The sequence below is a fragment of the Balaenoptera borealis genome (assembly GCF_965194805.1).
Source record: "Balaenoptera borealis genome assembly, chromosome: 8".
Classification (NCBI taxonomy): domain Eukaryota; kingdom Metazoa; phylum Chordata; class Mammalia; order Artiodactyla; family Balaenopteridae; genus Balaenoptera; species Balaenoptera borealis.
Window position 1 is genome coordinate 112,300,969 of NC_138865.1, and position 14,267 is coordinate 112,315,235.

The 14,267-nt window shown below is 37.0% G+C and overlaps 2 protein-coding genes across 11 annotated transcripts in view; both read right to left on the minus strand.

The window, feature by feature from the left end:
* GOLGA1 (golgin A1) overlaps positions 1 to 3,657 on the minus strand; it is a 54,827-nt gene extending 51,170 nt beyond the window's left edge. For 3 of the 5 annotated variants that reach the window (XM_082403268.1, XM_082403266.1, XM_082403269.1), the window contains exon 1: positions 1,502 to 1,802. In XM_082403268.1, the coding sequence (XP_082259394.1) occupies positions 1,502 to 1,636 (135 nt within the window). In that variant the 5' untranslated portion in view covers positions 1,637 to 1,802. Of the gene's footprint in view, positions 1 to 1,501; positions 1,803 to 2,652; positions 2,703 to 3,506 lie in introns of those variants that run through there. The other 2 variants (XM_082403267.1, XM_082403265.1) reach the window with 2 other exon arrangements.
* A 1,031-nt stretch (positions 3,658 to 4,688) lies between these two features.
* SCAI (suppressor of cancer cell invasion) overlaps positions 4,689 to 14,267 on the minus strand; it is a 145,432-nt gene continuing 135,853 nt past the window's right edge. For all 6 annotated transcript variants that reach the window (XM_082403271.1, XM_082403277.1, XM_082403275.1 and 3 more), the window contains one exon: positions 4,689 to 13,711. In XM_082403271.1, the coding sequence (XP_082259397.1) occupies positions 13,565 to 13,711 (147 nt within the window). In that variant the 3' untranslated portion in view covers positions 4,689 to 13,564. The remainder of the gene's footprint in view (positions 13,712 to 14,267) is intronic.

The following is a 14,267-nucleotide window of genomic DNA, read 5'->3' on the forward strand; positions in this document are numbered from 1 at the left end:
GACTTCATTTAGCAAGTCAGCGTGAAGGCAAAGCAAGTACTTCTGCCACAGAACTCAGCATTAAAACTATGTCCTTCAGCCTGGTGATCAAACGTGCATTTATATTTCCTGTTAAATACAGGAGCCAATGATAATTTAGATCTGGTCATCTATTGTTCCACCCCAATAACCTAATAGCTTCTGCCACGTAATCTGACCTGAACAGGTAGTATAAGAAAGGAGGAGGTCGACTCATCTGACCATGGAAACAACTCAAGTATCTATCACTAGTAGAAGACAGAGACAAATTGTGGCCTTTTCAAATGCTGGAATCTTACACAGCAGTAAAAATAAATGAACCATCTATAGTGTACCATTTTTATAAAGTTTGAAAATAAGCAACATTAAACAACAGATTGTTTATGAATATATATGTATCTGGTAGGATATTTTAAAAAGCAAAGGATTGATATACACAAACTTTTGGACAGGTAACCTGAAGGGGCGGAAAGGGAAGGGAACCAAGAAGGAGCAAACAAGTGGCTTTGATGGTACCGATAATGTTCTAGTTCTCTGTATAGGTGACAGATTTAACAAGCATTCATTTTATTTTTATGCCTTATACTTTACATTTACATTACATACATTCTTTTACATATATCAAGCATTATAAATAACTTCTTTTAAGTTATCTAACTTTAAGAGGATCCTGTCATATGCCACCGACCCGATTTTAATCCTAAGGCATGACACTTACCTAACACAGCAGCATCCTCAAATCTTTCCAACTACAAAGGTATTTTACAAATAAGGGACACAATGCAGCCATCAGTGCAATCTTTTCATCAATTTTCCCACTAAAATAGTGCTAATTCCCTGGCTAATTCCACACCAAACTCACAGACCTCGCTAAGCAACCGACTTAGAGTGTATATATGTGCAGACACAAAAAGCCAAGGTATTTTGAGAAACGAAATGTAAAAGAAGATGCACAAGGTATATAGATGGAAAAAGAGTACAAGAGGACAATGTAGAGAATATGCAAAGGGACCGATGAAAAATAAGAAGAAAGAAATAGAAAAGCACCTCAGAGCAAGAAGAATCAGATATAAACTACAAATAATCTTGCAATTTTAAAAGAAAATACTTATTGGAGGGACTTCCCTGGTGGTCCAGTGACTAAAGACTCCGCGCTCCCAGTGCAGGGGGCCCAGGTTCGATCCCTGGTCAGGGAACTAGATCCCACATGCTGCAACTGAGAGTTCACATGCTGCAACTCAAGATCCTGCATGCTGCAACTAAAGATCCCACGTGCCGCAACAAAGATCCCGAGGGCCGCAACTAAGACGCAGAGCAGCCAAATAAATACATAAATATCTAAAAATATATATATAAAAAAATAAAACAGCTATTAAAAAATAATAAAAAAAGAAAAAATATTTATTGCAAAGATTCCCTGAAATATTATTTTAAAAATACAATGCGGCTATACCAAACATTAAAAACTAGAGAAGATACTTACAAAGTCATCTCCTGAGTCAGCTCCCATGGAGGCAACCGATTCCTTGCTCACTGATCGTGGGATCCTAGTAGCACCTCCTGGCCTCTGAGCGACAGCAGTCTCTTCTGCAATTTTCTTCTTTAGTTTTGCAAACATTTTGCTGTGTGGCTATCCTGCACTGATGGCCAGGTCTTGAACCCCCTACAACAGTCGTTAGGCCAGCAACCAGGAATTCCGAGATACGTGCCTAAAAAGTTCCAGATATCCAAACTAGCTGCATTCCCACTGAAATGTGGGCCAAAGGCTTGTGGCAATAGCGTATCTATAAATCAGATGAAAGAGCGCTCTAAGTTAAACACCAGAGAAATTTCACATCTGGGTTGCTTTGTTAAGCTTCAGGTTTCAAGATTAAGTTTCATAAGTTTACATGCACACTTACTAGAACACAATTACTAAACATCTGAAAAGCACTCAGGTGCTACAGATGCATGTACAGATAAGGAAATCCAGTCTCAAGGAGGTGAAGTAATCTGCCAAAGATTGTGTGGCTAAATGCAGCGCTGGCGTTTGAACCCAGGACTCTGACTCACAAGTCCTTACTCTTTTTTTTTTTTTAATTACACCACATTGGCTGTGGCATGTAACACATCAAGTAAAATTTCCCACAGCAAACATTAACATAATGCTTCTGAATCCTTCCCCCAATAATATTAAGTTCAACTACAGTTTAGACAAAAACATGTAACTCAATACAGGGAGAAGGTATCATGTTCTAATGTTCCAAGATGGTTTGGAATCAGCTGTTCACTAGAAAATGTTGACAACTTTTTTCCTAAAAAAACAGGCAAGCCAGTCAACTGTATTGTACACGTATCCGATATCCTTAAATGTTTCCTGGAAATGCTGTGTGGTTCTCTTTAAGAGTGATTAAAATTACCTCAAGTCAATTTCTTTTTTCACAATGTTTTACATGATATTCAAACATCTTTCCCTCCTAACGTGCATGAAACATTTACATTCTGGGTCCAAACTTAACTTTTGATATTTTGTGGAGGATAGCTAAGCTCCGCTCTAAGATGTACAAATGACTTCTTACCACTTCAGAGCATCCATTTAAGTCTGTACAATTCTTCAAAAGTTTTACCTTCAATGTCTGTAAACCACCTACTCACCTGGCTTATCTACTAGATTTAAAACAGCTTGGAGGTCAAAGCTTTCTGTCCTGCATGAAGACAAAAATAAAATGCATTGAATATTTCCTCTCAAGTGTAAGGCCAAAATGTTGCGGGGTCGGGGCAGGGGGAGTGGAAGAGGAGGGAGGAAGGACTAAGGTGAGGGGGAGGGAAAATCTGTCGCTACCACAATCCTCAGGGGTCTCCCCTCCCTCACCCTGGTCTTTGCATCTGTGATTTGCCTAAGAGCTTCACTTAAAGGCACAAAGAACAGAACCTCTCATTGTAGTAAGTGGCTAAACTCACTTCGCCTTGGGAGCAGTGAGCAAAACAACTTTAACGAGATTAAGGTTTCCCAGGGCCAGTATTTATTTCAGTTGATTCTGACAGTCACACTGTTTACCGGGCCAGACCCCAGAGCCTTGACTCGCACTAAGAAAGTCGCTGAGAAAAAGGATGGCTAAGTTGGGTAAAAGACAGCTTCCTAATGCCCGGGGGCCAGCCACCTGCCACAGCAGTTTGGATCCCACTCAGTCTCCTTCCAGACCCGCCCGTGCGTAGACTGTCAAAGAAGGGAAGGACCAATGTGTCTCCCATTTGACAGCAGGGAAACGGAGACCCAGAGAGGAAGAGTGACTGGTCCAAGGTCGCGCAGGGGGGTAAATTCCGGAACCCCAGGCTTCAGGTTCCCAGGCCGGGGAGCCCGCCTCTGCCCCCACCCTCGTCCTTTCTGCACCCCGGCACTGCCCCCCGCCTTGGGTCTTGGGCAACCCAGTCGGGGCCTCTTTGGGCGCACTCCGAGACCACCGGGAGAAAGAGGGGCCTGCTCGTGTCTCCGGTCCCCGCCCGCGCACCTGCCGCTCTCTGGGCAGCCGGCAGAGCCCCGCCTCCGGGGCCTCTCGTGAGCGCCGGCCCGCGTCACCAGCCCCCACGGCTGGCCTGCGGGCAGAGCAGCGACCCGGAACCGCACTTCCACCGGCGCGCCGGAAGTGGCTGCGCGCGGGGCCGTCCCACCGTGCGCATGCGTCTGAGCGCGGCTTCCCCGGCGGCCGGCGCGAGCTTGGGGGTGGCGGTTGGGCCGGAACCGCTGGAGGGCGCGGGGCTGGGCGCTCTCTGAAGCCGGCCAGCCACGTCAGCAAGCGGCCAAACCCTCGTAGGAGGACTGGGTGGCTGAAGCACTTCTTTCCTTTTTTTTTTTTTTTAAAGGGGGCGGTGCGGAGCGGGGGAAGTGGTAGGAGCCTGGTGCAAAGGGGAAAGAACTGATTGCTGCGGTGGTGCCAGCCTGTGGCGTGGAAACCTCAGGCCGTGGCTGCGCTGGCCTAACCCAGACTTTTCACTCCTCTCCTTGCATCCCAGTCTGCACCCTACACGGCCGCCTTGTCCCTGCAAGCCCCTGCCGCCTTCCTCACGCACCTGTGGCTCCACACGTTAGTACTGGGAACTCGCGCTTCGTAACGGGTGTTTTAAGTTTTGTGCCTGTGACCCATTGTAGGACACGTAATGTGTCATTGAAAGAAGAGTTTCCGGAATCATCATACCCTTATTATATAGTGCACTCTGATATATTGCATTTCATTAGGAACACACGCTAGCGGCAGCCCACCACATTCATTTTACTAGCCACTAATGGGCCTCCAACTTTTGGCAGATGAAGGAAGTCCAGAGAGGTAAAACTGCCTTGTACAAAGTTACAGTACAAATTGGTAGCCTACGTCGGGTCTCCGGATCCTCAATGCCAACCAAGCCAGACATTCCACATTGAAGGTGCACATGTTCTTGCCCAGACCCAACACCAGCCCGAGGGCCAGCAGCTTCAACCCAATCCCCTGAAACAATCCCTCCCTCAGTGTGTCCCACCAGGAGGAGGGCAGGGAAAAAACCAAGACTAGGACGTAGAAGAAATTTACAAACTAAAACAATAGCATCAAATCCTCAACCTCAAGACTGTTTCAGGTAACCGAGGAATTATCTGAAAGAAGCAAACCCTATCAGTTTAGCCCTTATGTTGTCAACAATTCTGAAGAAGTAGCAGAAACTTTAAGCAAATAATGTTTATTTTTATATCGATGATACACTTAATATATACGTGAATTCAAGATACAAAATTCATTTACAAGAGTTCACACCTGATGAATGTAATCACATTCCTAGAGAGAACATTTATCAATGCAAAAATGTCAATACACTGACAACAAAAATCAAATATTCTGTAATCTTGTTATTCAATAAACATCAAAACAATGTTTAACTCTCCATTCTCTATTATTTAAGAGCCCTCAAGGTGGTAGGCACCATATAACAGAAGAAAACATTGGAAAAGACAAGGGCCTACTGAATCTGCTCTGCAGAATCACAGTGTTTACTCTGATATTCATTTACTGAAGTAGTGAAAGGCTTGCTATCCTTTGACAAATCACGTATCATACAAGAGTCAAAAGTGATGATCAAGAAAATAAAATGTTTTGATAACTTCTCAATTTCTAAAATCTATGACATATTAGCCATAACAGACAAAGCAGAAAAAGGCTGCTGAAAAGGAACACAATAGGAAAACATCCTTAAGAGTATGTATGGCTTAAGCAATTTAGAAACACAACAGATAAGACTTTTACAATACCACAGTTGTTCAAGTCAAATGATATTGACAATATAATTTTCCCCCTTAGTCATTGGTGGTAAATAGCCCCTTCAAATTTAATTCTACTGAGAACACATAAAACTAGTGAATCCAAATGGTTTCTTGTCTCACAGAGCTGAACTGATGGATTTTGTTCTAAAGTATTAACCCACAATACCCAAAATTTAATACAAATGAGCAACAAGACTACATTTCAAGGATTACAGTGATTTGTGAATAGCTAGATAGGCAACCAAATAGCTTCATTATTTGCACGACAGATTAGCAGCACTTGGATAAGAACTGTTACGTGAAAATTATTGTGCTTCAACCTCTCAAAGAGAGCTAATAAATATACCTCTATAATCCTTATAGTGTTACAATTCTATAACATTTCAGTTACAGACAAGCACAATTTTTAAAAAGTATTTCACACCACTAGGAAATCAAGTAATTATATTCTCCAAATGTAATTTCTGCTATGATTGAAACAAGTGCATTTCTACCTAATATCCATAATACAGACAATAGGTTCACCATTATTTTCAGGGAAAAAAGACCAAATATAACTTATTTTAACTCCTATTTGATTATCTTAACCTTTAGTGATGACTTGAATAAAGAAAAAGGTATTCAACCTCACAATGGAAACTACTCAGAGAAAATAATAATGTGGCCTGAAATGACAAAATTCTTTAGAGCTAAGTAGGAAATGATTTAAAACTGCTTCATCACATTCAATGATTAATGAAACCACTATTTTTACTGGTGCTACACAGTGAAGATAAACCTATTTGGATAAATTCCTTCATTTGTAAACTCTACTATGAAAATGGTAGGACATTGCATCTGCCTTTCCTATTACCTAAGACCTTTCTACTTTGACAGGAAGAAGCCTCCAAAATATATCTCTTGATTGTTGAGTGGCAAGGTTTATTAAAAACAACAAATAAAAAACAGCTGGAGAACTAGTCATATGATCTATGTGATGAAAGGAATGTAACCAGATAACTAAAAAAAGCCACAAAGTCCTAAAATATTTTACTGAACCATTAAGAGTTCTTTTTAATAAAAAAGAAACAAAAGTTTTTAAAAAAACTCAATCTGCAAGAAATAGTAAATAAAAATTCTTATTGCCCTAAAACATTTGAAGCAATTTTTCCTGCAGATTTTTAATACATTACAACACATACCTATAATCTAGAAAAAGGTCAGTAACATGCAAAGAAGGGTAGGAATAGATTTTTTAATTTAAATAGTGTTTATTTCTATATGGTTTGGAAATATTTACTCTGGGATTATCATATATGATCATTTCACATTTTACAATGGTTGATCTTACTGATTTGATGTTTGAAAAGACTTATGGGTCAAATTGTAATGTTTACAAATCTTAATTTTCCATCACAGATAAGTGGACATTCATGATAGTTTCAAAAGAGAAAAGAATATTAGTAATATAACATAAAATTTTAAATATTGTTTACTGCAGACCTAAAGGAAGGCTAGCTATAATTCCCCATCTCATTCTGAAAAGTGACATAAACACTCATTCTCTTAATCTTCATTCCATAAGGCTATCAGAAAAGTAAAAAAATCTCAACCCTAAAATTACCAATGTCTCAATAAACAATACTACACCTAAAAAGATGATTGTCTTGGGCTGTAGACTGGAATTGTCCACCAAAATAGGAAAATATTCCCAATTTATAGTCTGTTCTATGACCAAATTCAGGCTTTATGATTAAGTGAATATGGAGTGCAGAATTAGTATACCTCAAACTGCTAAAAAACTCTGAAAGCACTGTTCAAATGTTTTTAAAAAATCATACTGCTTAGAATAGTTTGATAATTTAAAATATAACTTTTAAAAAACACAAATTAACAAAAATATTTTTAAATTAAGAATTGGTGCTTCAGTCAGTGATTAACAACGTTATACAGAAATGGAATTCTTCTTAAAAGTCAATATTACACCAAACTAAGTTAAAAATGTCAATTTTAGCTTCAGAAAACATATCTACAGAATTCCAAAGGAAATATTTCTATGGCATCAACAAATTAGTTACACTTGATTTAATACATTTATCTTTACCCATTTAAGGGCATGTCCCCCTACATCATCCTGACATCCTTCCCTTCAATAGGTAATTGATTCCATTCACACATCAATTATCCTTCCTTAAACACAAGGCATGTTTAATAAATCTCTGTGTTCAAAAATTCAGTGAAGCTGGGACACAGTGTAATTATTATGTTTTGAAATTCTCGTTTGAGGAAGATGAACTGCCTTAATAAAATTGTTTTTTAAGGTAAAGTGGTCACAGTATCCAGGAAAGAACTGGAGGTACGGCATGAACAGGTATAAAGTATCCATGTCTAAGACTGCAGGAGAACAGGGGGAGAGGGCTTGGTTTTCTAAGCAATTCTTATTTAACTGCAGCCTGACTGTTAGAGAGTCAGAGGTCATATTCACAATGTCAGTCTCATCTACTACACTTCTAAATGCTGCTGCTCTCCTCAAATCAATGTCCACATTAAGCATGAGTCAGTTCCATGAATTTTAAATAGCATAACATCTGCTCTGCTACTCTGCGGTTGCAATAAATGATTTGGTTACTAAAACAACTCGAACATCAGACATTATGAACGTTTTCACTGATTTTCTCAGAAAGAATACATCACCAAATTTTAATATGTATTTAAGAAAAAGGCTATTACAACTTTATTTTAAATTTAACATTGTAATTGAGAAGTGTTCTGAATACTTGGCTGACATATTAAAAATACAACGAAGAGGCAAACGTAACATTTTGGAGGACAGTAGAATTGACTCCTGACTTTTCTCTTTAAGATAATTTAAAACTGGATCAGATAGATTTAATCTTCTGAAGAATAATGGGGTAAACAGTTGTTTGCAGTTATATTTTATCAAGCAAAAAAATAACCCCTACTTAATTTTTGTGGTGAATGTATTCAAGTGTATATTAAATATCTCCTACACTCTTCCGTGCAAATAAACATGCCCAGTGAAGACAGGAGTAACCGAATATTGATCTCTGTGATATTCCATAGGTTCACAAATTGGCACTGCACATATTTACTATCCTCTTATCCTCCCCTACCTGTCATTCTTGGTAGAGGTTTGAAGGCCCCACTTTTATAGCACGCCATGCACCTAATATTAAGAATCCTACTTCGTGTGTGAATATATCAATTTGCAGAACACAGTGGTCTCACAGAGACAAAGAAATACAACTGGAGGCATTTTATTCACTGGAAGCATTTTCTCAGATAAGCATACTCATCTTTGATATGCAGTTCCAATAAGAAAAATCTCTAGTTAGAAATGCCAAGACAGGACTAAATTAATCACAGCTGCTGCAAATATAAAGGTTATCAACCTCTTGTTCCTCATTAAATTCGACTCCACCTAGGTAAAGCCCTCCTCTACCTAATGCTCCTTTTTCTGCCTCACAGAGACATATGAGACACACTGGTGGAAAAAAAATTGTTCCAAAATTAAACTGTGGTATCAGGCATTAAAATGGCAACTAGGAACATATTTCCCTATTTAAAGGACATTTTCCTATCTATTTTGAAATGTGATCAAAGTAATTTTTTCCACTGCCCCTTGATTCTCAGTATAAATACGTATGTTACTAAGTAATAATACCCAACTACAGGCAAGAAAATAAAGTACTAATATAGCTTAAGAACCTGCTGGTGTCTCAGTTTCACATACTTAGGTTTTTCAGGTTTATATCACTAATTTATCATCAGTTTAAATGGAAATTGGCAGATGATTTTAAAGCTAAGAATATTCAGCTTTCTGTTAAGATCTTCATGTCCTAATTTCAACTCCACATTAGTCCATTTTACCCAAACACAAGCCCCTCAAAATAGAGGCTCACGATTGAGATACAGCCACAACCTAATTACAGCAGCATGAACAATGCCACCATGATGTCCTCACAGAACTTAAATAAATTCAGCCCACAATGGGTATGGGTATATAATATACACATACTGTATCTCTGCATACCATATATTTACAAATATGTACATATATACAAAAAGTATACACAGAGATTCAGCATCATGAAAATATATACATGCCATTGCAAATATAATAAGAGTTTCAAATAAATAAGGACAACAAAGAGCCCTCAATGTAAATATCCTTAATACTCTCCAAACAAACATACAGGAACATATACACCCAAAATATCACCAGGAGATTCATACCATTCATATTCATATCAAATCTTTTTACTCACTTAGGATGGGGAGGTGGTTCTGAATCACAGGCAGTAGCCAAGTTTGCAGACCTTGGTACCTTACTATATTTCCTGTCCAGAATATTCTCTGTATATCAGACTGATTACAAGTCTCTGTGGATAACTAAGTACAAGATTTTTCAACAAAGTCCAAAACCCTTCTAAGAGACAGAAAGTTACTAACTCACACAGGTCAGAGATTAAACTTGGAGAAAAATGCTAATGAAAGCTCTCATAATTAATATATAAATCGGATTTGTTGCTTTTCCCTTTACCTCAAAGAAATTCAGTTCAATCACCACCTAATCTGTCTCAGGGAATACTACTGCAAGAAGAAAACAAAGCATAGTAGCCACAAGTGAGAAAAAATAAAATCCAGATCCTTTACCAGGAAAATTTCAGTCATGACTAGATTGCACTTTACTTTTATAATCTCAAAACATTTCAACTTGGTAAAAATATAAAGGGTACAATAAATTCTATGTGCTTTGAGAGGTTTTTGAGAGCACCACTTCCTAGGAAGAAAACACACACACACATACACAAAGGATATACCCTGGCTAAAATCAAAGATAAAATGTCTGACTTGTGGATTTTTTTATAATTAATAAATAAAAATTTGCTGGGGCTGATTGATTTACTGGTTTCAATATTTGATATATTAAAAAAATACCATAGCTTTTGTGCCAAAATATAAATCTCTAATTATTTCTTTCTTGTTCATTATAGAAAGCAACCTGAGCTACTGGAAAGACTGGGCTGAGATTAGGAGATTTGAGTTTTAGTTCTAGCTCCATCTTTATGAAAAAAAACTGACAGTTTTTTGGGGTCTCAGCTTTCTCTTCTGTAAATTAGGGAAGATAGTTGCTTTATCAACTTCAGAAAGATACGGACAAAGAAAGAGAAAACAATTCCATTGTGCTTAATTTTGTTTTGTATATAACTGACTTCTTGCACTCTTACACTATTTTGTTTACAGTGGTTCTTAGGTGAGGTGAGACACTGTATCAGAATCTCCAGGGGGGAGTTTGTGCAATTTGAAAGCAAAGAAGTGCCCTTTCCCATTGTTTTGCTTTGTTCTTAGTTCCAAAATTTAAATTTCTATGAATTCTAAAAATAAACAAAGGGTTTAACATTTTAATATTCATAAAGGGGAGCAGTATATATTGAGAAAATAAGATTCTCTGCCATTGTCGTCTTGAGCCCATTGAGTGATTGTCCTTTTTCATTTCCTCTTCCTCGATTAAAGTAAGGTCTTAAAATGTAGAAGCTGGGTAATGGGTATAAAAGGTTCATTAAACTCTGTGTATGTTTTAAATTTTCATAACAAAAAGTTAAAAAAAAACAACAACAAAGGAATACAAGCGTTTGCACAAATGTAACCTTCACAATGAGGCCTACCCCAATCACTCACTGAACATTATTCTCTGCCTAAAAACAAACGAAAAATTTCCCTTGCCACGCTCTAAATTTTCTTCATACTATTTAAAACTTTCTAACATAAATTTACTTATTTATTGTATTTATTGCCTGATTCCTCCTACTAGAATATAAGCTTCATGAAAACAAGGACTTTTAAGTCTACGTTGTCTGGTTCACCAAAGCCTAGGACAAAATCTGGAGTATAGTGTTGCTCAATACACATTTTTTTAAAGGCATGAATGAAACAATAGTTTAGAATTTTCCAGCACGGTTTTCCTCTCAAGATCATTTCAGTTCACTTTAAATTTTTAACCACCAGTAAGGAATTACACTACTATTAACCTGAGGAGCAAGGTCATCATCTAAACACTAGCTGTGAGTTCCAAGACCCCTTGTTCTTAGACAAACATGTTACTAATAACAAAAGCTCTAATTTCTTCCAGAGATTCTCTCTCTGAACTAGTTTCTACAACAACTAAGTGGGACCCAGATATTTTCTTGAACAAAAACTAGGTAAAAATGATATAGAAAAGAAAATGTTGTGTATACTAAAATAAGGGAAACCAATTTTCCAGGTGGCAGGGGTGGGAAAATCAATATCTTTTGGAACCGAGAGTTCAAATTATAGAACCACCAAATTGGACAGAACCTTGGGCCAATGCCTTCATTTTACAGATGAGAGTGCTAAAAAGCAGAGACATGAAGACACTTGTCAAAGGGCATAAAGCTAGTTACCAGGAAAGCCAGGATTAGAACTCAGGTCTCCTACTTCTCAAACCAGTGTTCTTTATGTTAATCAAGTGAGGATAAAGCTCAGGATGATAAATATTATTTTAAGCATCAGAGAACAGAAGAATATGTGTTGCTAGGAATCTTACTGGCACAGAACTTCAGGGGAATTGAAACAAGAGGTCAGATAACTAAGGACAGTCTATTGCTGTAGTTCAGGTGAACACTGTTATGAAAGGAAAGCTATGAAGTTTATTAAGGTACTGGGGGAAAAAAAAAAGGAAAGCAGTCTTTATCTGATAATGAAAACCCACTAGCAAAGGAAATCTCTCTCCAGGGTAACTTTTCCAAAGCCTTCTGAAATAATGTTTAAAAGAACAAACAAAAATGACTTTTAAAAAATTAATTAAAAAACCCAAAAGGCTCCCAAACCCAAAAACAATAACTTCAAGACTTCAGATGAAAAACCAACAAATTGGAACACGTATATGAATAACTTAGACCAAAATAATTCTGTATGTTAGAAATAAAAACCAAGTTAAAAATATTACAGTAAAATTTCCCTAGGGACATAGGAAAGAGGCACCAAAAGCAAACACCTCATTTCCCCTGGGACTGCCAGAGGTAGAGTTGTGAGCCTGTACAGAAAATTAGGTAGAAGGGCTTTTGATTCATAGATTTCTGAACTTGAATGCTGGGGAGTCAAAAGAGGGGAAAGAAATCATAGCTAGTGCCTGTAAAATTATGAAGGGGATGAAAGGGAAGAAAAAACACAAAAATCTTTATATAATACACTGGGTCCTATATAAAATAATAAAAAACTTGTGCATGAAATATAAAATTGTAAATATAAGGAGTTTTTAAAAACCTAATTTCCAAATTGTCAATGCAAAAGCAACTTCCATTTTAATTATATAACAATTCAGTTACCCTCAACTAAAATTAGTAACTACTCTGAAGTTTCATAAATCTGAACTAGGCAAAAAGATTACAAACTCTCTACTGTATACCACAGACCTCAACCTAGACAGTCTTTAAACTTGATCTCATTAATTAATAAAAGTTTAAATGGAATTCCTATGCAAACACTGTATTATGAAAACGACAATCTGATTTTTTGACTGAAAGATTTAAAAGTTATTGTTTTTCACTTCCAGCATTCAAAGACTACAAAGAAAACAAAATATGCAAACATATCTTATGATAACACAGGACTCACACATTCCAAATGATATGTATCATCTCAAGACCCCAATTAAAGATTCAGCTTTTCAGATGCAAATCAATCCTATACAGTTACTGAAATTTTGACAGCATTTAAACGAATTAAATGCTTTTAAGAACTATCTTGATTAGGCTTCAAAGAATCACATATTTTTCTATCTACTAACTTGGAATGAAAAGAAATATTATGGAAGGGCTCTGTTCTTGATTCTTAGTAGTCCATGCTGGCTAGTTTCATATTTGTGAACAATTACATATTTTCCAAATCCACACATTTAAGGTCCAAGTATAAGAGTTGGGTTTTCCTCATTATACAAAAATAAATGATTTACTCTTCTCAGGGTGAGAATAGTGACTATATGAGTGTAGGATCAGATGTTAGAGGTAAGTATCCGTACCTCAAAACCAAAAAATAAAAATTCCAAGATTAATCGAGTTTTTAAAAGACCTGAAATACTGTATTTTAAAACAGTTACCCTAAAAGTGTGAACAATTTTTTTCAGCTTGTTTTTAAAATGGTGGTCCTAAATTGAAAAATAAAAGCTAAATAACACCACTATGTGTCTGTCATCACATTAGAAAACTGCACCATTTAAAATCTGTGGCAAATGAAAACTTGTTTCAACAGAGGATTTTTGTTTTAATAGTCGTCTATGGTATTCTCAAGGAACACGTTTCGCACATCCAGAATGGATGCTAATTCCAAAATGTGCTTCTGGAGGTGAGGGTTCTCCACTGTTTCATCCCTTGGCAGTTGTGGATATGATTCTGGATAATTTCGTGTTTCCTGGTAAACAAAGAAGAGAAAAGTCAATTTTATAGTTTAAGGAAAGAAAATTATACACATTAATATTACTGTTAATATGAACAGTATTAAGAAGTAACTTAATATTAATATGCACATTCTCCTTCCTATTGGTAATATAGTTGTTGAACATACAAAATTGCTGACATTTGACCATTTTGACCCAAAAAATGATAAGTTCATATGGTTCAACCCAATATATTCATTTAGTGAGTTATTTCATGAATATTTACTGGGGCCTATCATTTCTGGGAACTATGCCATATTGTGGAAACCATATAATTCCTACTTGCTGGGGGGGAAAATCCTAAAATACACAGAATTTCAACAAGTATTTGTTAATGAATAAATAAATACATGTTTCAGTAGAAATTAAAATGAGAGAAAAGACATGGGAAACGTTGAAAAGGTCAAACTAATGGGCCTGGGCAATTAATTATAGGAGAAGGAGGTGTCAAAAATGACTAAGATTTCAGGAATGGATGACTTGAAAGAAGAGTTGAGAGCTACTCAGAGAAAAAGAGATGTAAAGGAGGAG